Source organism: Malurus melanocephalus, unplaced genomic scaffold, assembly GCF_030028575.1.
Source record: "Malurus melanocephalus ecotype Western Australia unplaced genomic scaffold, MMel_1.1 scaffold_86, whole genome shotgun sequence".
Classification (NCBI taxonomy): Eukaryota; Metazoa; Chordata; class Aves; order Passeriformes; family Maluridae; genus Malurus; species Malurus melanocephalus.
This window is the reverse complement of record NW_026623318.1, coordinates 1,258,981-1,283,583: the sequence shown is the minus strand read 5'-3', so window position 1 is coordinate 1,283,583 and position 24,603 is coordinate 1,258,981. Positions and strand designations below refer to the sequence as shown.

The following is a 24,603-nucleotide window of genomic DNA, read 5'->3' as shown; positions in this document are numbered from 1 at the left end:
AGAGGTCACCAGGTGCCTATAATTAGGGATTACACTCGTCAATTATTCTGATGCCTGCAGCTGGCTATTTTTGCTTGAATCCCAACCTCACCACAGTCCTTCCTCATCACCAGCCCATTTTCAAGCCACGTTTAATTGCTCAAACCTGTTTCTCATTCCTGAATCACACGTGCAGCCCTTCCCTGCTTCATGCATTTACAACTTGAAAATGCACAGTCTGTTCTGCCACTCCAGTGATGAGGGAGACCCCAGAGATCCCAAGTGCCCCTCTCAGTACACCCAGGCCCATTAATGAGGCTGTTACTGCTGCTCTGAATACATTTATTTAACCAAGATTTTATCCATTGTAGACTGGCACCTTCTTAAGCTTTGAATSTGTTTTAATCTCACCTACTCCAGATTCTTATTTGGATAAAAATCAAAACTTAGGAGGAYTCATGACACACAGCAGCTTTTCTGCAGCCAGAAACAGCCCTGGTACTTTATCCTAGAACGAGCAAACTCACCTTGCCAAGGAAGTACCGTTGCCAGTGGCAAAGCAGCACTGGCTATTCTGCACTCCCTGTATCTTGTCAGGGGGTTTTCAACCATTTCCCACTTGTTGTAGGATTTTGGGATGATTACTACTCCCCATTCTCTTTGTCCCACTCTTTCAYCCACACCAATTGCTTGCTCTCCTCCAGGCTTTAAAAACATCACCAACTTTCCATGTCTCGGAAGACGCCTCCTAAAGCTTTTCAGGTCTTTTTCAGTYGGTGCTTTGAGCACACAGACAAAAATACCTCCCTGAAACGGCAGCTTGCAAAGCTGCTCTTTCTTTTTGTAGCCTGGCATTACCACCAGCTGCTCACCAAGAGTCAAAAGGTGCTGAAGACTCCAGTTCTGCGGATGCCAGACATTAAATTTTCCTCTCTGTTCTCTCCTCCACCACCTCCTTGCTATGAGGACATTCCCAGAATCATTTCTGTGTCCCTTGGTGACCTCTGACAGTCAGGTTTGATTTTTATCTTAATCCTTACATTGTGGCCTTGCTGCTTCTCCAACAAGGAATGGAAACACCTCTGAGTTAGAATAACTGCCACTGCAGGAGTGCTGAGAGCAATGATAAATCAGCTCCAGCTCTGCTTTTGTGAGGCAAAGCTCACTTAGGATGCACCCAGAGCAGCCATTCACCATCCCAACACACCCAGTGGAGATTCACCCTCTTCCTCAGTTATCTTTCACCTCAGCAAATAAGAATCTGAACTGAGTACAACTCCTTCTCTGTTTCTTTCCCTATGGCTGGGGCTCCTCTCCCTGCAGAGGACACATTTCCTAGCTCAAAATTCTCCTTCAGAACAGAAATCGGTTCAATTGGTTAATGATCAATAATAGGAAATAAAACCAAAACCAAAACCAAACCAACCTGCTTAATGTTGGCCAACACATTCTGTCTGGATAGTTTGGGGTTTATTTCTGAAACAGGTGATATCAATTTCACATCTGAATACTTGAACTGCACCTTCTCTCAACTCTTTTTTAAGGGATGGGCCATGACAGCTCCTTCCATGCTTCACTCCATAGTTTGATAGGGCAGGGACAGTTAAGGAAGACAGTAACACCTTTGGGAGTGCCCAGGACAGGCAAACATTGTCCATGGAAGGAATTGTGGCTCCTTTCCCAGCTCACTCCAGCCCTGCTTGTGTCATGTCCCTCCTCCAGCCCCAGGAGCAGACAGCAGGTTCCSAAAACCCTTCCCAGATAAACAACATAAATGTAAACCCTCCAAGCAAAATTCAGCAAAATCTTCCAAACCTACAGCTCATAGGGGGTCCCCTTACCTCCTAGAAGAAAATCCCTCCAAAAAACMCTCAGAAATAGCTTTTGAGTACCATTAAACACCCCCACAGCAAAGTCCAGCTATCAGTGGCAGGAGTTTCCTGACTTACTCTAATTAGAGCTCAGTCAAACAAAGTTTATCCATTAAACACACTATCATTTCCCTGAAAAACATATTGTGAAAACACAAACCAACAGTCTTCCCATTTCGGGGGAGGACTGGGGGTGTAGCTCTAGTTGAGTTCCTATTAAGTGAAGGATTTCCAAAACTTGTGGATTTGGCAGGAAACCAGAAGTGTGCCCTTGGCTCTCAGGGAAACACGTGCCCTTTTCTACACAGACCCAACTAGAGCTTCAGCAGTGTTTCCACCCTGGACTCTGGAATTCTGGAAGCTCTGTCTGTCAGTCATGTWATTACCAGGGATCCCCTCACAGGCAGGATGTGAAGGGGGACAAAAGAGAGACAAACCCCATAATTCTGACCATTTATCCATGAAATAAAAAGCAAAGATTTAAACATAACCCTTAGCATGGATTTCCCTGCTYTGTTCCCTCAGAAATACCACCCCCCCAAACCTTTAATCAGGACAACTTCCATGATTAAAAAGCCTGCACTCCAAGATCTTTGGGGCTTGCAAAAGGCCCCAAGAGGGCTGGAGGGACACAGCACCTGTAAGGTGAYGCACCTGCCTGGGATTGGTTTTCCACAGGTTCTGGGTTACAGCAGGAACACTGGGCAAAGCTGAACACACCAAATGCCAGGGCTTCCAGGCCCAAGCAGGAGCCTTTGGCATCTCCAGCATCACACAACTAAACATTTTCCTTTCTAATCATCACCAATTAGGAAGCCGTGCTCAGGAAATCACTGCGCTCTTTCTTCCAGATGGAGAAACGATCCCAAAATTCCTCTGTGAGGCAACAAGTCCCAAAGTCTGACTCCGACATTGTCTTTTGTAAACAAACCAACTATTATTCCTTTATCACAATGCTCCATACAAGATTAATTCAGATTTTCTCAAAGAACTACAATCCTGCTCCCATCCCCATTGCCCACCATGCTCTKGCTCCAGCTGAAATTGCTCTTTTCCAGAAGCAATACTTTTTTTTTCCCAAGTTATGCCAAAAGGCCACAGCTGTTCTGAGCCATCAGGGCTGGGTCTTCACCTGAGAACAGGAATTAAAAGATTCCCTCCAAGACAACCACCCTCAATTCCCTGTTGCTTCCTGTTCTGGATATCTTGGATGTAAGCATTCCAGACACGGAAACAGCTGCACCACCACTGAACTGCTCAGTGCTCCTTAAGCCTTTCTTTCTCGCTCTTTAATGCACATCATGAGAAAAAAGGAATTCAAAGGAATTATAATCACAAATATTACAGCCAGGAATGCCTGGAGAGTGTCTTCCACATCTCCTTCCRGTCTCACCAGTCCCTTGTGCTGAGTGCCACTGGACCTTCCATGCTCCCCAGCAGCAGGGATTGAGCCCTTCATCTCCAGCCAGAACTCCCTGGAGAAAGTCTCTTGTAAAAGGGAAGGAAGGTGCCTGCAGTTCCCTGGCCTTGAAAGGACTCCCAGGGCTCAGGATCTGCTGGAAGTGCTTTGCTGCTGCTCCTCACCTACTACACTCCACTACACATGGGTAAAGCTATTTTTGTTCCTCAAGATGTACCTGTTCTACTTTTTAAATTCTCATCAGAGWGGGGGGAAAAATGAGGTTTTGGTGCATAATGATCCAAACTCTGACGCCMGACAGGCCCAGCAACCCCTTGACTGAAAATAGCATTGAGTAACTCAGTGAGAGCCTGACTAATTCATTCATCACAGGATTCGACACTTAAAATACTATTTTAACACTCCTGAGACAAACTGTGATTGTTYTTCACTCTTTTAGGGTGTTGTATTTGAATCACAATTGGAAAAATAAACCATGCCAAGTTGTACCTGGAAACACRGTGCAGAGCTGGTTTGGGGAAAGTTCTCGGGGCTGTGTCACACGTTCAGGGAACATCGTGGGGTGTTTTCCTCTCTTCCCAATCCCAACCAGCTAATCTCCTTTTTGCATTACACAACAGCTCGTGTAATCCCAAATTTACCACCCTAGTCCTGCTCTCACAGCCCTGGTTTCACAGAGAGTGAGCTCACGCCCCATCTCTGCCCCYCACATGAAAAGAAACTTGGTTTGTCTTTCAACAACCCGGAAAAACACGTGGATGCTGCATTCAGGAAATTCTGGCACTAAAGCCAAAATCTTTCCGGAGTCCTTTCCTCAGGATTCTCCCAAGTACAACCCCAGAAATGCCTATGCATCTCAAGAGCTCCTTGGTCATTATAGTAAAAATAAAGATGTTCATTCTGACACATAAGAGGAAATCAACTCCTAAATTYTGATAAAATCACGAAGTTTAGGGTAATTAAGGGGGCAAGGTATCTGCTGAGACAACAGAGCCAAGTCCCCAGAGAACCATAGTAACAAATCCTTCTGGTTCTGTGCTCAGTGACCCTGTACCAAACCYCATGGAGTACTTTATTCCTCTGTCCCATCGTTCCCTTTACCTATTCCATCATTTTAATGCTTTCCCCTAAAATRTTTTCTCCTGATTCTGCAGCAGAGGTGCTCAACCCTTTCCCTCCTCTCCCCCTCTTCACTTTGCACCTTCGGTGCCCCAAAACTTTCTCCATCTCTCTGGCGATTTCTGAATATAGATCACAAAGACAGGTGATTACCCCGAGGGAAGATATTCCCAGCACAGAGCCAAGTCCCCAGAGAATCACGGCAGAAAACCTTTATGGTACGAACAAACCCCATGGAATAAAATATTACATCATTCCCTTTACGCACTCCCTCATTTTAATCCGTTTCCATAAAGCATCTTCACCTCGTCCTGCGGCACAGAGAGATTTAATCCCTCCCCTCTAYCCCCCTTCTTTGCTTTGCGCCTTTAATACCCCAAAACTACAGTGTTTGACTCCACACATTCCCTGTATGTATTCCTTCCAAATTCTACCCCAAAAAAGAAAGGATGGGGATGTGGGGGAGGTGAGCGCGGGGGGCGCGCGCCTTTCCCCCGCGCACTCTCACGCGCCGCGCTCGTGCGGGTGCGGGAGGGCGCGCGCCCCCGGACCCCGCCGTGAGGGAGAAACTGACGCACGGAGGGGCCTGAGGGGAAACTGAGGCCGGGAAGGGGCGGTGGGGGCTCATTTCCGTACTCGATGGCGCTCCCCCCGCCCGCCCCGGCCCCTTCTCACCTCACCGGGAAGCGGCTCCTTCCTCACCTCCGCCCTTTGACCTCCCGACGGCCTCGTGCTTCGTCGCTGGAGGGTTTTCTGGGCTTTTTTTCTTTTTTAATGTAGGATGTTGTGGAGTCTATTAGCTCTAAACTCGCATCAATCCTGGTGCTTTTCCGCCCGTTCCCGGCCCGGTTTCTCCCACCCCCTCCCGCCCTCCCCCCGCTGCCGCCGCCGGACCCCGAGCGCGCGCGCGCAGCGCCTCACGTCGGCCACACCTCCCGCCGTCGCGTGACCACGCCCACATCACTCTGACCACACCTCCAATAGTGGCCAGTGCCCAATATGGGCTTTATTTGCATGACCACGCCCACAGGCCGCGAACGGCGCCTTTGTTTGCATAACCACCCCTTTATTTGCATCAGAACGCCCCGATCGCGGCTCTGCTTTGCCCTGGACACGCCCCCTGGTCTGTCAGGTCACGCCCCCGGAAGCGGCGCRGAGGCGGCTGAGCACGTGGAGCGGGAAAGGGGGGATGCGGTATCACCGGGAAGGGGTCTAGCAGACGGAGAAGGCCGGGAGGACAACCGGGCATCGGCCGCGCTGGGGGTCCGAGGAAGCGCGGAGCCGCCCCCTGCACCCGGGAATGGCGGGAACATGCGGGTCAGGCGCTGGGAGTCCTGACGATCCGGTGGACAGGAAGGGTTGATGGGGAGGGATTGGGCATCAGGAGCCCTGGAGCATCCCGGGGCAGAGCGGATCCGGAGGGAGGACCGGCARCTTTGCACCGGCAGCCCTGTCTCGGTGCAGGGGACAGAGGTGACTGCTGCCCGGGAACAGAAGTGGGCCAGGACTTAGGTACATGCCATGGKAAGGGGSAAATGGTACCGASMGGCCAAGGGATCTTTCCTTCTCCARCAGTGYCCCTGCTCTCTTGCCAGCACGATGCTGGCATGGGGTGGGATGCTGTAAAGCACATTCCCTGCTCCTTCATCTCCAGTACTGAGGCTGACTACACCCAAAACAGCTTTTACAGGGCCCTTCTTGCAGCTGTCAGACTGACACTTTCTAGCCGACCCTGCTGCTGGCAGCCTTTCCCAATATAACCCATCCCCTTCTCCCAGGGACCTGCACCCTCATCTCACCAGCCCCAGCCTTGGTGGGACTTCCCGTTTGCAGCTCCCTTCRAGGCCAAGGGAATGGAGAGCTGAACCCTCAGGCCCTATCCCACAAGATTCTTCAGGATTGCCCAAGCTGTGGCTGGCACACAAACACTGCCCATGGCAGCAGCCCTGAGCACACAGCAGGTGGCTGACCCTGGGCAAGGCCATCCTGTCCTGCCATCGATGGCATCATTCCTGACATCCACTCTCTGGCTGCCCTCCCGCAGCGTCAGCTCTGGAGTGAGGCCTCAGCTSGGTCACAGCTGTGCTCATGGCCTTGGATCGGCACAACTGCCCCCATCGTGTCCTGATGGCCAAGGCCACCCCTGGACAATTGGCAGAAGTACTGGGAATGCTGTGTTTGGTCTTGCACTGAGYAGCCACCACAGGTTTCACCTCCCTTTTCCAGGGGGAAATCTCCCTGTCCAAGCTCTCACCRCTGCATGGCATGGGCACMGTGGCTCATTCCAAAGGGATACCARGGAACATCCCCTGCATGGGGACATGGGAAGTGTCAGGCAGAGGCTCCCCAGACCATTAATTGGATACAGGCACTGGTTAAGKGTAGAAAGAACCAGGCACAAGCCAGCAGTGATGTCACACATTGTATCACGCAGTGTCCCCGCTAGTTTCAGATGAGGGAGGCAGAGATCGGGAGCTAGGCTCTGGCATCTCTCCAAGGAYAATTATACACATATTACTCCAATTATACACCATTCTATGCCCATCACAGCTGCAATTTAAGCAGCTGCAGTGCCAGCAGCTACTGGTCCTCTTATCCTCCCTGTGCAGACTGCAACAGTGCATTGCCCCTTGGGCACTGCCACCACACTGAGCCAGCAGCCAGGCAGTGGGCACTGCCACTTCCACGGGAGAGCATGGAAACACCCAGGGGACACCAGGGACAAGTGATCCTAGAGCACACACACGACCTGATTCCCCTCCTGAGTTCCCTGTGGTTTTGCCACAATTCTTGGAGCCTGCCTGGCTTCCCTGGGCTGTCATCAAGCAGCAGCTAGAGCCCTGAACATGCCAGGGCTCCCAAAATTATAAGGCAAAGAGCACATTCCCAAACCAGCATGGGATGGGTCACTGAGTCTACATGGAAAAAGTAGGAATGTGTCCCACTGCCAGAGTTGCTACCCCAGCTCTGGAGCTGCAAGGACCTGGCGGGTTAATCAAGACTCTCACAAGTGTGGAGGATGTAATTTATCTCCCAGGATAAATGGGATATCTCAGCAGAAGCATCTACCAGGAGACCTTCAGGCCTGARCTCTGCTTCCAGGATTGCCCCTGCAGCCATGGGGAGGGCCCTCTCCTCATCCAGAGTGGGGAGATGCYCATTCCTGCCCCCTACCAAGAAACCAGTGGGGAGCAGTTCCCACCCAGAGATCCAMGCTTACTTAATCACTGTATCCTTATCTCACTAAAATTAGGGATTATTATTAAAAAAAAATAAAAAGCTTCAGTACAGGCAGGTCATGTAACTGCTAGTCAGGGTCTGGGATGAGGAAGCAGTGGCTGAGACAGAGGCTCAGGGACAGGGGTTTATCCAACCCCAAAGCCAAGGATGAGCTTGAGAAGCCGCAGCAGATAAGCCAATCAAGGCAGTGCCCAGGTCTCAGCACAGCCAGGTGAGGGGCTACACATGGAGCTACAGATTCACCAACAGCATGGAAACTGGAGCTGGGCAAATCTCTGCCAGACAGCTGGGAGCAAGGAGAGGATTGCGCCAGGCTCCCAGATCATCCCTGCTCCACCCACTCTGTGTCATCTCCTCCCGTGCCAGCAAGAGGGAGGGGCTGCTCCCTCCATGCAGTGCCTGGCACTGCCATGCCATGCCAAGCACACCGGAAAAGGTGAGGTGAGGCACACCCCACCTGCAGGACACCCCTCTGCCTGTATTTACATGCTCCAAGGGCTATTCTTGCAAGTTCTTGCTCTCTTTCTTGGCCTGAGCATGTTGGGAACAGGGTGGGAGGACAAAAGGATGCAGAAGGCGATGGGCAAGCTGATCCCACGTTGGCACCACTTCCAGGTATGTCTGAGTTTCCTTCCCAGCTCAGTTTGCTGTGCTGCTCCTGGAAGGTGCTGGTGGAGCTGCCAGGCTGGTGTGGAGGCAGGGACTGACATCCCCAGACTCACGCTGCACCGTCACAATGTCACAGGACTGCAGCTGACAGCCCCCTGGCAAAAAAGGTGACATTCCGGTCCTGGATCTTGTACTGGTAGATCTGCACCAGATCCTGCTCCGCCGCCTGCCGCAAGGACAATCTCTTGATTATCTTAATCTGCAGAGGGAAAGGAATAGGAWTATCATCCCTTTGGCTCCCCAGAACATCTTCACCCCCCATGCCTCTGGCTGGTCTGCAGGAAAAGGGCATCACTGATAAATAATCCTGTACCTGTGGTGGCAACCCCTGATGAGAGATCACACAGGTGCTAGCCCGGCAGAGACCACCACAGGCCAGGCCCAGATCCACCATTTGGGGAAACTTCCCAGGAAAGTTTGCCATCACCCTGGAGTGGGAGAAGCCTGCACTGCAGCTGCTGTATAAACCCTGGAGAGCTTCCAGAAGTGGGGAGTCCTCAGGCAGGATGTCCCCAGATACCTGTGCAGGAGTGCAGTCACAGCCATAAGAGCCCAGTGCTCCAGCTGATCTCAGTGCCCATRGGATTACTCCTAAACCACACTACAGCCCAGGCTAGTCCTGTTCCCACAGCCTCAGGGCCTGCAGTGTTATAGGTGACASACACGAGCCACCTGCCTCTGCTGTGCCTCACCTGCCCATGAACATCCTTGCAGAAGCCRGTGGCCAGCCCCTCTGCCCACAGGATGAGGTCACTGTGATGACACAGGGAGTTCACAACCAGTTCATTCTCCTCATCTTCYGCATCCTCGTTGCTATGAACCAGCACCACGATGTTCCCCTGGAATGCGAGCAACAGGTAGGGATGAGGCCCTGGTGGGAGGGRGGGAGGTGTCTACAGGACCTTTCACGAACACCCCATCTAAGCTCCTCAGACAGCCCCCAGCATGGTCTGAATTCCACTGGGAAAATAACCAGCATCTGCTGATGGAGAGGTTGGACATGCCCCGGCCAGAAATCCCCATACCCTGGGCTGATCCCCCAGCATGGGCAGCAGGGKAGGAGRGGATTCTGCCCCTCTGCCCCACTCAGGTGAGCCCCCACCTGCACGGCTGCCTCCTGCCCTGGGGCCCAAATCAGAGGTGTTCCAGCCCATGGCATACATGATCTTTAAGGTTCCTTCCAACGCAGGCCATTCTGTGATGTGTAAACACCGAAGAGCTCACTATACATCATATACACACACACGTATGTAATGTGCAGTCTAAAAATACCTCGAGCCTTTGTAAGGAGACAGTGTCTGGCTGAACCAGTCAGTCAGGCCGGGTGGATGGCACTGATTGAATTCAGAGCAGGTAAATAAAGAGGTGGCCAAAGGGCCACAGCACTGCTCACACCCTCACAGCTCTGGCAGGGAGCAAACATCTCCCCAGCATAACAACTCTATTAACATCCACCCCAAGAGACTCTGCCTCAGCCTATGCAAGTCACCAAGAACTTAAAATAACACAAATTCTCAATCAATTAAAATGTACTTTAAAGCTTCAGAACACCTCAGACAGAAAAGTGTTAGCGTGGTTTCTCATCTTTTTTAGCTCTTTGGAGGTAAATATTCCCTACAAGCAGATCATGACCTGTCAGCACATGGAGCCCCAAACCCTGCACMCTGTGAGTGCAGGCTGACAACACCTAACAGGGTTGGCTCATTCCTCACTCCTGCTGTGAAGTGCCCAGRGAGGGGATGCTGCGTGTGATGGCAGTTTGGATGTGACTTCTGGCGSTGGTGCTCTCAGGAGTGCCCACACCTCTGAGAGATCTCTCTAGATCATCACCCACTTTGGGAACCAGCCAGAGCAGGAACATCGGAGGATGGTGGGCACAGGGACAGGGRTGTCTCCCCAAGTGGCCCTTCATTTCTGTCCCCTAGGAGACTCACCAGCCCCTCACATGACCTGTTTCCACCTCACCCCTGCCCCCCGCCACACACATGGGTGTGAGTAGCATCTCTGGAGAGTCAGGAGCTCCAAAACCCACWATTTTACAGCTCAAACCCCTATTCATACATCAGGGACACAGAGAACCCTTTTCTGAGCWTGCCCCAGGAATCCAGCTGAACAGGATGCTGCACAGGTACTCAGAGACCCACACAACTGCCCAGAGTGGCCCCAGAGCAATTCCCTGACTGTCTGAATTCCCTGGACAGTTTTCCAAAACCCCCATCATGGTGAGATGGAAAGAGAATAAAGCCAGCTTTGCTCTGGAGGCTCTGCACACAGCCAGGGCACAGGGGGAGCAGTACCTTCAGCTGGTAGCACACAGACATGCGACAGTAATGGATGAAGTCCAGCACAGCCACTGGTGCAGCCCCCAGGCTCAGCAGGACACTGAGGTCATCCACCAGCAGCACGGGGCCTTTCCAGGAATCACCGTCCAYGGGAGTCAGGGACACCCGGACAAAATCAAACAAGGCTCTGAGATCAGAGGTGCTCCCACTGGAAGAGATAAAAAAAGTGTCAGGGGCTTGGCATAGTGTGAACCCYTCCTCACCCACTGACCCAGAGTGGGGATCACCAGCCTGCTCTCTCCCCACTGTCCACACTGCTGTCACAGTCACCAGGTCCTCACTGCCCTTCAGCCACTGCTCCTTTACACCTATACGTGGTGAAACCCTCCTGCCCTGCTCCAGATATCCTGGGAAGGAACCTCAAACATCATCCCCCTGGCRTGGCAGGGACACCTTTCACAATCCCAGGGTGCTTCCAAGCCYCATCCAACTTGGCCTTGGACACTGCCAGGGAAGTGTTTGGCCTTTGCTGAGCATCCCAAGGGATGTGGAGAAAATGAAGTGAGAATAAACCCAAACGCCAGCATGGATAAAGCAGAAATGTTCTCTTGGATAAGGATAAAACCCAAAATAATCAAAGAAGGGAATAAAACCACTTGGCTGAGGTTCCATTTGACACAAACCTGTGGAGTGCTGAAATAAATGTTTTTCTAAACCTGGGACATACTTAGCAATGAGAATGGGGGTGGAAATTCCCCTAAAATTATGGAAAGAGGGCCAGGATCCCCCCATGAGCAGCAGGCAGGGACAGGCCAGGACATGCAGAGCACTGTGCACAGTGCTGGTGTTTCCCTTCACTCAGTGTCTGGCTCTGAGTCTTTGGGCCTCAGAGGTCAGTGCAAAGTGCAACATCAGTGAGCCCTGGACCTTGGGGGGTGCCTCTGGTAGTAGATTTGAGGGGGGAACACTCCATGCTCAGGCTCACCTCAGAAACTGCAGAGGAATGGGCTGTCCTGGCTGCTCCTCCTCCCCAAACAGGAGGTCAAGGCAGGACTTGAGACCCTCCAGGAAGACAAGCTGTCCCCGTTCCTTGGCAGCTGCCAGACTGACTCCCTCAAGAGAGGAAAACATTAGGTCTCAGAGTGAACACTTCTGGAAAATGGTGCACACACAACCATGTGAGCTGACAGCTGAATTTTCATTCTTATTCAAATCAAATCTTATCTAAACGCACTGATAAAGTCAGTGCTTCAGGGATGAAATGGGCACTTCTGTTACAGTCATAGGTGGCACGTTTGCTCTCATGTACTTTGTCAGGAGATAACAAAAACACACTGTGATTTGGGGCTCAAACATCCTGGGATTCTTCCTGGGAAGCCAGCCTGGTGGCATGCAAGAAAACCAGCTGCCTGTAGAGAGGCAGGCAGAGGATGGGCCAGGCTTCTCCAAGGGCCTGCTGTGAGCAATTCCTTTGTCTCCCTCCCTGGGTGGTGAAAGCTTTTGTTTTCCACTATCTCCAGATCATGGCTGTGGCAATGCTGGCTCCTGGTACAGCCCACGCAGCTGAGCCAGGCTGGGCCTAGATCCAGAGAGTGCCATGGGATGGGCATCCCAACTGTTTGCACAACAGATGGGAGAGTGCAGCCAGGGCTCCCACGGGAAGCAGCAGCAGCAGCCCTGRCTCCTGGAGGAGGGACCATGACAAACACCTGGGGCTACAACTCCAACTCAGCCAGCTCTCAGCCCTGCTTGGTGGTGAGRCCAATCGAGAGCCATATCCTGGGAATGTCCAGTTCCAACACAGACATCCCAGAGTTCTAACAAACATGGAGAAGGCTCCAGCTGGAGTTGTAAAAAGGTTTAGGTTGGAGGGATCTTTTAAGACCATCCCRTTCCATCCCTCTGCAGGGACACCCTCACTAGACCACGTTGCTCCAAGCTCTGTCAAGGGCTGAGGGAACTGGTGGGGCTCAGCCTGGAGGAGGCTAGAGGGACCTTCTCATTCTCCACAATTTCTTCTCAGAAAGAGTGGTCAGGCACTGGAAGAGTCACCATCTCTGGGGGGATTTAAAAGCCTTGTAGATGTGGCACTTGGGGACATAGGTTAGTGGTGGCCTTGGCAGTGCTGGAGAACAGGTGGACTCAATGATCCTTGAGGGCGTTTCCAACCTCAATGATTCCATGATCATGTGCAGTACAATGTTTTCCTGAAGAACTGGACTAGGTGACCTTTTCAAGTGTCTTCCAACCCAAACTATTCCATTATTATCTTCCCAAGCTCAATTTTGCAGCACTATCACTCTGTAATATGGATACTAAGAGTAATCTGAGGCCTAATTGAACTCCCATCTGCTGGCATCTGTTTCCTGATTTAATGAAAGCTGCTTGGACTCCCAACCCTGTGAATCCTCCTACCTGAGAAGAATTCTTGTTCTATTTTCCTTCTATCCAGCTTGGAAGGAATGCTAATTTCCTCTTCAAATTCCCCCTATAAAGCAATAAATTTTTTTGACGCTACCCCTCAGTAATAGGTTCAGAAATATCAGCATTATTGGGCAATTCCAAGCATAGATGATGGAAAACTTCGTAGCCAAGGACAGAACCACCTTCATGTGGGAGGTGAGGAACAGGGAACGGCTGGCAAATAAATACCTGCCATGCCATAAAGAAGGGCTGGGCTGCATAGGAGCCTCACAAACCTCATTCCCTCAAGGATTTCTGGAGTCTACAGCACTGGGAAAGTTTTGAAATGCTCTAAATTCACTATTAATATCAATAATTCAGCAACTGATGTTATCTTTGCTTCAGCCATTTCTTCCTGCACGCACACTCTCTGTACCTCAGATCTGCAAGAAAACAGAGTCCCCACTTTAGAGGGGAGCTCAGTGCTGTGACACCAAGGCATGTCTGGGTGACAGAGAAGGGCCACAGCAGCCAGGGACAGTGCCTGTGTGTCAGATCAGCAATTCAACCACCTCAGCACCATGGCATGGACCCAGCAAGCCCAGCCTCATTTTCCAACAGGGGAACCAAGTCCCAAAGAGACCTCGACTCACTGCAGTCACCTGCAACAGCAAACCTMTGCCTGTCTCCCTGCTAGCAACCCACCCAGTCTGACCTCTGGAAGAGGCACAGGAAGCATCAGACAGCTTAGAAACAGTGGGAAAAGTGCTCAAAATGGCCAGTGGCACCTCCCTGAGTGCAGACAGGACTGATGTCCCTGCAAGACCGATGTCTCCGGCTGAACCATGGCGCTGCCCAGCACCTGAACAGCCTGAAAGCTTTTGCTCTGTGCCAGCATCCCACTCCATTACCCTGAAGCACCAGGGCATTAACTCTGGCATGCTGTCAGCCATCGACCCAGCCCGGGAATGCTCCTGCAGCAGCAGCTCAGCTGCTCCTGTCCCTCTGGGAAGCTTCTGGAGAGTGGTGCCCCCCGACCTGACAGCAGTGATGGCCCCTCAAACCAGACACTGCTGGCCATTCCAGATGGGAAAGCAAAACACCTGGAGGACAGAACAAGGAATGGAGTGCACAAGGCAGTTGGAATGAGCTCCATCAGCAAACACTGCTGTGGGACAAAGCGTGGCCATCAGTGAACAGGCCAGGACATGTCCTCCAGGCCATGAGCTCAGAGCAGGGGACAGGAGAGGGAGACCAAATGGGGACAAATCTGGTTTCCCTTTAAAACAAAACAAACTTTGTACAAGTGAGGGTGGGAACATCAATCTGGCACGGTGCCCTGGTGCTGTTTGTCCTGATATAGCCCTGAATGTTCTCTGCAAGGTCAGGGCCAATAACACTGGCGGTCCCTTAAAACGAAGTGCAGATCCTCAGAAAAAGGGGACACAGGCACAAAAACCTAGGGAAGCTTTTTTCCTGCAAGTAAAAATACATTCCAGCATTTAGGTAACATGTAAAAGTGGTTTGGGACTTGYAACACCTGACACACTGGGAAAACAGCAAGCCCATGGAAGCATCACTTCAGCTGTGTATAAATATTCACTGTGTTATCACACACCAGCACTATAAGTGTCACTGGAAAGACACTGGCTCTAGAAGCCTCTGCCTGGGCCTGGTACAGAAATCATTCAGTTCTGAAGCTCTTCCAGGTGCAGTCTTTCCTAAGGGCATAATCATAGAATCACAGAATCATCAAGATTGGAAAAGTCCTCTGAGTCCATCAAGTCCAACCATGCCCCAGCACTGCAAAGGCCACCACTAACCCATGTCCCCATGTGCCACATCCACACAGCTTTTAAATCCCTCCAGGAATGCGGACTCCAGCACCTCCCTGGGCAGCTGTGCCAGGACTAGACAGCCCTTTTAAGGAAGAAATTTTCCCAACATCCAACCTGCCCCTCCCCTGGCACAACTTGAGGCCATTTCCCCTTGTCCTGTCCCTTGCTCCCTGGGAACAGAGCTCAACTTCCCCCGCTCTGGCTGCCCCCACTYCTGTCAGAGTTGTAGAAAGCCAAAAGGCCCCCCTGAGACTCCTTTTTTCCAGGCTGGGCCCCCTCAGCTCCTCCTKCTGCTCCAGACCCTTCCCCAGCTCCATTCCCTTCATGGGACATGCTCTGTCCTRTACTTGGGGACACCAAAGCTGCCCCCTGGACTGGAGGTGCCTCAGCAGTGCCAGCAYAGAGGACAGGCACTGCCCTGGCCWGTTGCCACACCATTACTGGTACAAGCCAGGTGCCCTTGGCCTCCTTGGCCACCTGGGCTCAGATCCAGCCAGCTGCTGGCCAGCATCATCTTCTGCTCAGAATGGTAATTCATGGGAAGGCAGRGGGCTGCTTATGGGTCAGACTCTTCCAAGCAGTTTCCAGAGAAACTGCAGCCTGATCCCTGCTCCCAGMCAAAACAGAGAGCCCAGCAGCTGGTCTAGATCTCACTACTGAGGAAGAGGAGATGGGAAGCGAGGAGGGGGTMATTGGGTGAGTGTGCAGCTCACCTTCCTGCATAGCTCAGGCACCACTGAAACCAAGGCTTGCTGCAGCCAAGCAGTGACATCCCATCTGGTCTCCAGTAAAGATCTACAGCAGCAAGTTCTAAAGCAAACTTAAGAGTGAAACTACCATGCCAAGAAACACCTTTTCTGAGCCTGACGTGTTCATCTGCACAAAGAAGGATTCAAGTGAAGATGTGATGGGAACTCGGATATAAATAACTGATGTTATGACCTCCAGCTCCTCAGAGCTCGGGAGGAATTCACAGCAACAACCACAGGAACACGTATGAAGTTGCAATACAAGAGTGACTCAGAGCTGAAAGCAGCTCAGAGTTTCTCTGAGCTGTGCTTATCACCTTCGTGGCAACCACCTTTTGTTCAAGTATCAGACAGCAGATCACCCCATTTGCATTGCACGTGCGCTCCAGCTAATCCTCATGTTCTCTCCCTCAGTCTCTCCTGAAGCTCCCATTAACTGCACACCAGGAAATCTCACTGCATTAGGAAACACACACACCATCCTGCTTTCTTAGGCAAGGATCCTGTATGTAACAGCTGAATCTCCTCCCCATATGGGTTACTGTGCCCCATTTCCTGCCTCACTCAGCAAGTTTCCCCCAAGATTTCCTCCTCTCTGCACCACAAAGCCAGGGCAACTCCATACTCATGGTTTGCTCAGCCAGTGGGATCTGCTCTGCAGGGGAACCACACCTGGAGTATCCACCTGTCAGTTATAGGTCCATGGGGGAACACCATGTTTGCTCAGCCCACTGCATGTACCACGGGCCACTGATTTCCTTTCAAAAGGTACAAACTGAGCAGTAAATTAAATACAGTTGTTCAGCAGCACCGTGTTTACAGTGAGAAACACAATAACTGATTCCTCAACATCTGGGAGTCTTTATGAGCAGCAGCACTGCAGAGATTCCCAGCAGAACCAGARGAAGGAGGGAGGACCAGTGCAAGCCCTCATCCCTTCAGCCCTGGAAGGTCACCTGGACTTCCCACCTGGAGCATTTCACCTTGGAGTGTTGTACRAAAAGCTGAGTGAAGCAGTTTAGAGCTCAGAGAATTTGCTGACATGCAGAATTACCCTGCCTGCTTTGTCTCTGTTTYCTCATTTCAGGGTACACATAATCCTTACCCAACTCACCACAGGAAGGAAATCCCTAGGAACATACCTGTGGCTTCTCAGAGAGCTCAAAGTGATGGCTCAAACCAGAGGCCAAAAGAGGCACAGAGGTGTCCTTGTGAACAGGTGACTCAGYCCTTCATCCCAAAGTTACCACAGAAGAGGGGGCAAACTCACCTCAGGAGCTCCTGCAGGTGTACAGCTGCCCTGGGAACACTAACACCATGGCATTTTCCTCCTCAGAGGATTAAGGAACCTCAATCTACCAGTCTGGGCCTGTCTGGGGAACACTGATCCCCAGAAAACATTTCTAAGCACAAAGCAAGCACCCATACAGCCCTTGGCAGGGCAGAGACCATGGGGCACCTCGCAGCCAGGTTTTTGCCCTAAAGTGCTCTTTATCCCCCATCACAGGAGCACCAATCCTGACTGTCCCCATCAAGACCAGGAAGCATTTGCTCACACACAATTCCTGCACCCCGTTCCCATTTATTCCCTCCCWACAGAAACCACCTGGACTTGTCATAATGAACCTGTGCCAAGAGACTCACCAGTTTCTGCGCCACGATGTTGTAGTGGCTGAAGGACTGGAGCAGAGCCACAAAGCAAACCTTGCAGCCAGCTGGGGAGGCACAAAAGCACACATTAGCAGTTCGACTTTGCAGCTGACATTATCAAAGCTCATAAATCACAGCAGCCAGGCCACAGATCTGTCTGGAAGAACCTTGAAGTGACGAAGGTCTAGAGAGACCCTCCCTTGCTTTCAATTTTCACCCTTCTAGAGGACATCCACATTAGGGAAAATGTTAGTTTTAAAAGAGAAGGAAAGAAGGAAAAAGATAACTTAAAATAAGTTTAAAGCCCCTTATCTGCCTCGTGCCAGGCCAGCCTGGGACCTCCTGGCCCTGTTTGCTGGTGTTACTGTAAGGAGGCCAAGGGCCAGCTGCAACACYGAACTACTGAAACCATGGGCATGCTAAAAATGCCCATTTTGGCTCTCGCAGGGCAAATGACCTTGGCCGGAAAAACACACAGGACAACGAGTTTTGTCAAACACCTAAAATAAAATGTGTTTTTGGAGCACAGTTCAGGTATGTACACAATTTGTGTTTATTGGGCATGGATTTCAAGTGGAATAAGTCAGTGGCCACAGATGAACCTTCACTGACCCCTTGAAAGCTCCCAAAGGTTTTGGGCACCAAGYGGACAACACAGAGGTGCTGCAAATAGGCAGTAACTGCACCCAGGCCCTGGGCTGGAGAGGGCCAGTTGACAGCCAACACGCCTGTCCTGGGACACATTAACATCCCACAGGGCTGCCCACCCACCAGGGATGGAAGGCTTTTCCTAGGCAGATGCACAGCTCCAGACAGCGACTCCCAGGGCAGTGCTGCAGGACAGCGCAGCAGGACAGCACATCAGCAGAGCCCAAGGCAGTGCCTGGCACGTCTCTTTGAACTATTCACGCTGTTACAAACCCACTTTCGATGGGATTTCCTTCAGTTTCCCTCTGTTCCATTAAGTAAAATATATTTCAAAGCAGGGCAAAGCCCCACCTGAGGCAGTGGCAATTCGGGGGGGCAGCATGTCCTCATCCCATGCCCTGTCCAGCACTCTAAGTTCCCTTTCGGGCCTGACAGCACCCGATTTTCTGGGCTGGTGGATATGCCAGCAGAAAGCTGGAGGAACCCGAGTCCAGTGCCTGCTCCTCAGGGGCCAGAAGGTTACTCACCAAGGAAACTGTTCCCAGAAAAGTAACTAGACAATTTGCCAGGCTCTGTTTCTTTACTCACTCTGAGCTTATCTGTTCTTAGTTAATCCTGATATGTGTAATTACACCATAAAAATGGAGGCAGTGACAGAATTGCAGTGAACACCTTCCAGTCAGAGCCTGTGTGATTACAACCATCGCCATGATCCGTGATGAAGCAAGGAGCAGAATTACATGATGTACCGAAGGAAACAAAGGACTCCCAAGAACAAGCCAGGACTGGGATCCATAAATCCTGACGCCAAAGCTTTGTGTTCATCTGAGGATACCTCATGCTCTGTAAAACCAGCCTCCGCTCACACAGTAACACTGAAGGAACCTCCAAGGTTTCCCTGCCTCAGAGAGTGCTGCTGCTGACCCACCTCTGAGGTAGAAGGAGAGGAAGTGGTGCACCAAGAAGCTRCCATCTGTCCGGGTATCTCGCAGCAGCGTGAATTTACCCTGGAAAAGAAGCAGCAAAATAACAGAGTAAGGTGAGGGCACAAATTGCTCTTGGCAGACAGGACATTGGCTCAGGCTAAGGTGAATTCTGCAGTATTTCTCAGAGAAAGAAGTGGACAAGCAGAATTCCAGCTGCCTATCTGTTTACAAAGGGATGCCAACGCTTCCTCTGGACACAGCCCATGGGGAGGCATCTGAATCACAGCATTGCTAAGGTTGGAAAAGYCCTCTGGGACCATCAAGTCCAACCACTAATCCAGCACTGCCACCACTGAACCATGTTCTCACATGCCTGGTGTCCCAACACATCCAGCAGCTAAAAATCCTTGTGCTCAGCTGTGACCCCAGCTGGACCCCCATGCTCTGTGCCCACCAGGTGCCAGCTCCTCCCCTGGAAACAAGGGACGTGGCACATCTGGAGCCTCTGGTGCTGGACACCATCATCATGGAGGGTTTTGGGCAATTTCCACCTCCCCGCTTTGWGCCCCTCTTCTCCAATTCACAGGCATCTTCCTTCTCTGAGTGGCATGGGGACAACAGCCACTCAGTCCATTCCCAGTCCATTCTCCCCCTGCCACAGTCAGCACTGTCAGCGTGTTTAAAATGTCAGCAACACTAGAGCTGCAGCTCCTCCTGTCCCCTAACAGCCCTCCCTGTCCTCTYTTCCAGGTTTACCTCCAACATGCCACCTTCAGGGCAGAAAACCTTATCATCAAATTTTGTAGTGCAACAGAGCTCTAAGCACAAGGTATAAACCTTGTTTTGATCAGGCAGGAAATTAATTCCGTTCATCAGTGCACAATCATTATCAGCCCCAGCCTCATCAAGGTGTTTGTTTCCATTAAAATCTTAGTCAGGATGTTTCTGTAATCAATACAAATCATAGAAGAGCTGCTTAGAAACACAGAGAACTTATCAAACTGGGCTTTTTTTTCATTCCCAAGAACAGAAAAAGCCTTTTGCAGCAACAAGCCAACTCTGCACAGGCAATTCCCAAGCCATCCATCAGAACAAACTCCCTGGTGCCTAAAGCCTATAGCAGAGAGAATGGAACAGCAAATATTGAACATGACTGCAGGGAATGCAAAGAAGAGGCCAGGGCAGGGAAGCTGCTCTGCCTCAGCCAGAGTGAGAGCTCTTYCCCCCCAAAAACGGGTTATGCCCCAATAGCCACTGCAGTGACAGGGACACCGCCCCGTTAGCACCACACCAAGATATGCCCTCCATGGATGAGCCTGAAGGACACTTGTGCTCAAACAGCACATGCCCACACATTCAGGGACTTATGTGCTGCAAGTCCATTCCCTTCTGCTCCCCTCTTCCTCACCAGAGCCCCGGCAAGAGCAGGCTGAGCATTTCCCATGTCCCCTCCYGGCTGGCTGGCTGCCACAGGCTGTGCCAGCATGGTGGGATGCTGTCACTCGGAGCACACGGCATTTCACCATTCCAAACCCTGCAGCCATCAATCCTGCCAGCCCTCACTGGGCTGTCACACTGCAGCTGCTCAGACTGACAGAATCATTGGGTCACAGTCGCTGAGGGTGGAAAAGGCCTCTGAGTCCATCCAGCCACACATCCCCTTGCACTGTCAAGGCCACCACTAGCCCATTTTTCCAAGCGCCACATCCACATAGCTTTCAAATCCCTCCAGGCATGGAGACTACACCACTGGCCTGGGCAGCCCCTTCCAAAATCTGACAACCCTTTCCATGAAAAAATTTTCTCAGTATCAACATTAACTCCCCTGGCACAGTTGAGGCCATTTCCCCTTGTCCTGTCCCTTGCTCCCAGTGAATAGAGCCTAACYCCTCCCTGGCTGCCCCCTTCTGTCAGGGAATTGTACAGAGCCACAAGATACCCCCGGAGCCTCCTTTGGTCCAYGCTGAGTGCCTCCCAGCTGCCTCAGCTGCTCCTGGCACTCCAGACCCTTTTCCAGCTCCATTTCCTTCCCCGGACACACTCCAGCCCCTCAGAGTTCTTCTCATGAGGGGCCCAGAATTTGAGATGTCCCAGCAGGGCCAGCACAGGGGAYRWGCACTGCCCCATTCCTGCAGTCACACCAGTGCAGACATAACACCCACCATGCCCACACAAGCAGGAAGCTGAGCAAAGCTGACAGGAAAGCTGTGGGGCTTTCCAAGGACTGTGCTCACACTGCCTTCAAACAGCTCCATCCCCATGGACTATGAATATCAAGTTATTTAACAGCTGGCTGGAAGCAACCACAGCAATAGAAATTCTCCTGCTGAGAAGCAGGGAAGCCCTGGCCCCACCACCAAGATTTTGCTTTGCTGTGCAAAAAACCCCATGGCCCTAGTTTGACACTACAAATGCACAGGAGCAGACAAAATCCCATCTATTTGGGACCCAGAACCTGCCATGGAAGTATCAGAGAATTCTGAGTAACCAGAGTAACCAGTCTCTGTGAGTAACCAGTCTCGGAATTGGAGATGGCTTTCCAAGACCCTTATGAACTGGACCACGTTAGTATCCCAGTTTTCATTCCTTSTCGGTCCCAGGAAGATGAAACCCTTCCAAAGGCAAAGCCTTCCTGTGGCATCTTCTTCCTGACTCCCAGCCTGTTTGGCCCATGCTCCAGCCTCACAGTCTCAATACCTGCAGGCTACGAGGCAGAAGCTGCAGCTACTTGTTAAGAACTGCCAAAATCCCTCAGCAGGGCAGCCATGGGTGTCACAACCCCAGTAACATGGCAGATACACTCACAGACACATTCACACCCWGCAGGGACAGCACTTGCCAGCGCCTGGAAAAGGGCATGGACCAGCCATGGAGCTGCAGAAATCGGGATGGCAGCGCCRGGAAGGAGAGGTTTGCAAAGGACTSACTGTAARGCACAGYGGGACACCAGAYCARGCTGGGTAACCCAGCACACTCCAGGGATTGCCTCTGCACAAGGATCGGTGACACTGAAGGGAACTTGCAAACACCAATACTCACGATTTACTACCAGAGTAAAGCAGATTTAACACCGTGATTCTGTAGCGCCRGGCACGAAGTCAGTCTCCCCACTGCAGCATTTGCTGGGCAGCCAGCCACACTGGTGTGACACCCAGACAAAGGGSAATCTGGAGTGTACGGTTGGGTGGGGAAAGCCAGCTTAATCTGAGGGAATTCCTCACACAGAGGAGGCTTTGGTTAGCTCCTGCTTTGGCTGCCAAGTCCAAACCAAGAATTTCGAGGCCAAATCTTTTGGTTTCCCTCTGTGAAATTTCCTGTTCCCATCAAGGTTTCTGAGCTCCCTGCCTCAGAAACCAAGCTCATGGATGGCAGCATTCCTACTCATCCCCCAGCTCCACCATCAAACACACCTTAGAGCACAGGTCGACAAACTCCACCARGCACTTTTCACTTAGTGTTTCACACGCATTAAAAACCCAACATCAACCCACAGGAACCACAAAGATTTGGGAACTTGCACAGGCCTTAAACTATCCTTTACTACCACTGAGCCTCAGCTGACACCTCTAACAGGTCTGCTTTGAGCCTCAAGGGCACCATCCGTATTGCTTGCCCATCAGATGAGCCCTGTCCCACTCCAAGCACCTTGCAAAGGAATGGCCTCAGAGCTGTCYTCCAGACCAAGGAGAAACCTGCCCTATTTCCATCAAAAGCTGGTAGTAGGGCAAGGGGGAAAACTGGAGACAAAGTGCAAAACYCAGACTTATGAAATAAATTATCACCCCAAACTTGCTTTTGTTATCTAAGCTTGTATCTGTCAGGAAAAACATGGAGTAACAGGTATCTAGACACAGATAATTTATTAATAATTACTGATGACAGAGTCAGTGGTGCAGTCACACTCCAGAGGGAAGGGGTGGAGCATCCAGAGGAACCTGGAGAAGCTGAAGGAGTGGGTCCATGGGAACCTCATGAGGTTCAACAAGGCCAAGTGCAAGTGCACCTAGGCCAGGAYAATTCCCAGAACAAGCAAAGACTGGAGATGGAGAGAGGGCTRGATGAAAGGGTAACAGCCCAGAGGAGAAGGACTGGGGGGTGCTGGTGGGGAGAGCCAGACATGCCCGGCCACGTGCACTGGGACCCAGAGACCCCCCATACCCTGGGCTATCCCAAGGGTGGGACACAGGATGAGGGGGGGATTCTGCCACTCCCAGATAAGCTCCCACCTGCAGAGCTGCCCCAGCCCTGGATCCAACAGCACAGGGACCTGGAGCAGCTGCAGAGAGCCCAGAGGAGAACATGGAGCTGCTCCAGGGCTGGAGCCCCTCTGCTCTGGAGCCAGGCTGGGAGAGCTGGGGGTGCTCACCTGGAGAAGGGAAGGATCCAGGGAGAGCTCAGAGCCCCTTGCAGGGCCTGAAGGGGCTCCARGAGAGMTGGARAGGGACTGGGGACAAGGGATGGAGGGAYGGGACACAGGGAATGGCTTCCCACTGCCAGAGGGCTGGGACAGATGGGATATGGGATGAATGGGATATTGGGAAGGAATTGTTYCCTGCGAGGGTKGGGAGGTCCTGGCACAGGGTGCCCAGAGAAGCTGTGGCTGTCCTGTCCCTGGAARAATTGAAGCCCAGGTTGGACAGGGCATGGAGCACCCTGGGATAGTGACAGGTGACCCTGTCCAATGGCAGGGGGTGGCACTGGAGGAGCTTCAARGCTCCTTCCAGCCCAAACYACTCTGTGATTCCATGACTTAAGTTTTACATGAACAGCTCCCACAGAGAGCGCGAGTGTTTAGYTCCAGAGTGACTTCATTAACACAAAACCTCCCTGGGTAAGCTAATTCAATTARTTTAGTGCTCTAAAGGACGAATACCTCTACAACATCCCCCGGCCCTCACCGGGTGCCCGGCAGCGGGTTTAACGCCCAGTATTGTTTTTATTCCCCGCACAGCAGCACGCACGCACGGACACACCGCGTGAACAGAGCTCTGCCGCTTCTCAGCGGCGCATGCGGGAGCCAGAGCCGTGAGGGGCGGCGGGGAGCCGGGAACGGGCGAGGGAAGAGCCAGAGTCGGTTCAGCTCCGGGACTGGCCGTGCCCCTCCCAGCGTGCCCCGCCGCTCCCGGCGGCCCCAGCCCGTCCCTCCCGCCCTCTCAGCGCCCTCTCACCGCGTCCGGGCGCTCCGGGGARGCCCCGAGCAGCTCGTTCAGCTCCGCGAACATGGCGGGCAGCGCCGAGGGGGAGCGCGGGGAGGRGAGCGCCGCGAGGCCGCGCATGCGCCGGGCGGGTGGCGCCGCCTGCCGGCGGGGTGGGGTGGTCCCGGAGCCGCCATTGCTGCCCCTCACGGCTTCGCGTGCGCCGTCGCTTAACGGCGCTGGATCGCCAATTAGCGCGGCTGGATCGCTCATTAACAGCGCTGGATCACCAATTAGCGCGTCTGGATCGCTCATTAACAGCGCTGGATCGCCAATTAGCGCGGCTGGATCGCTCATTAACAGCGCTGGATCGCCAATTAACGGGGCTGGGCCTGCGTCCCACCGCCAATTAAAGAGGCTGGATCCTCACCCGTGTGGTTAATTAAGGTGATAAATGGGGTTGCATCTGCATCTCGTCGTACTTGATGGGGCTGGATTCATGTGCCATGGTTAACTCATGGGATTGAATCCTCGTCCCTTTGTTCATAAAAGCCCTAAATGGGACTGGATCCCCGATCCCACCACCAGTGCTGGCTTCTAGCTGACTTGGTAGCACTGGTCACCATTGCGCCCTGGTCCCAGGTGCCACCTACCCCTTTTTAAAGCCTTGGGTT

At 52.2% G+C, this 24,603-nt stretch overlaps 2 protein-coding genes across 4 annotated transcripts in view; both read right to left on the bottom strand.

Moving 5' to 3' along the window:
- Positions 1-5,242, bottom strand: part of SCAP (SREBF chaperone) — a 45,125-nt gene extending 39,883 nt beyond the window's left edge. Inside the window, exon 1 of one of the 2 annotated variants that reach the window (XM_057367859.1) lies at positions 5,065-5,242. The gene's annotated coding sequence lies outside the window, so the exon portion shown is untranslated. The remainder of the gene's footprint in view (positions 1-5,064) is intronic. The other variant, XM_057367860.1, reaches the window with a different exon arrangement.
- A 701-nt stretch (positions 5,243-5,943) lies between these two features.
- On the bottom strand, positions 5,944-24,053 carry ELP6 (elongator acetyltransferase complex subunit 6). Of its 2 annotated transcripts, none has more exons than XM_057367887.1 (7): positions 23,963-24,053; positions 18,797-18,875; positions 17,215-17,285; positions 11,566-11,693; positions 10,596-10,788; positions 8,991-9,137; positions 5,944-8,497 (listed from the first exon to the last, which is right to left on the bottom strand). In XM_057367887.1, exons 1-7 carry the CDS (start codon positions 24,014-24,016, stop codon positions 8,369-8,371), a joined length of 801 nt encoding a protein of 266 aa, XP_057223870.1. In that variant the 5' UTR covers positions 24,017-24,053; the 3' UTR covers positions 5,944-8,368. The 2 variants fall into 2 exon arrangements, with proteins under 2 accessions (XP_057223870.1, XP_057223871.1); XM_057367888.1 differs by having other exon boundaries at positions 11,566-11,685; positions 23,963-24,026.
- Between the last annotated feature and the right edge of the window lie 550 nt (positions 24,054-24,603).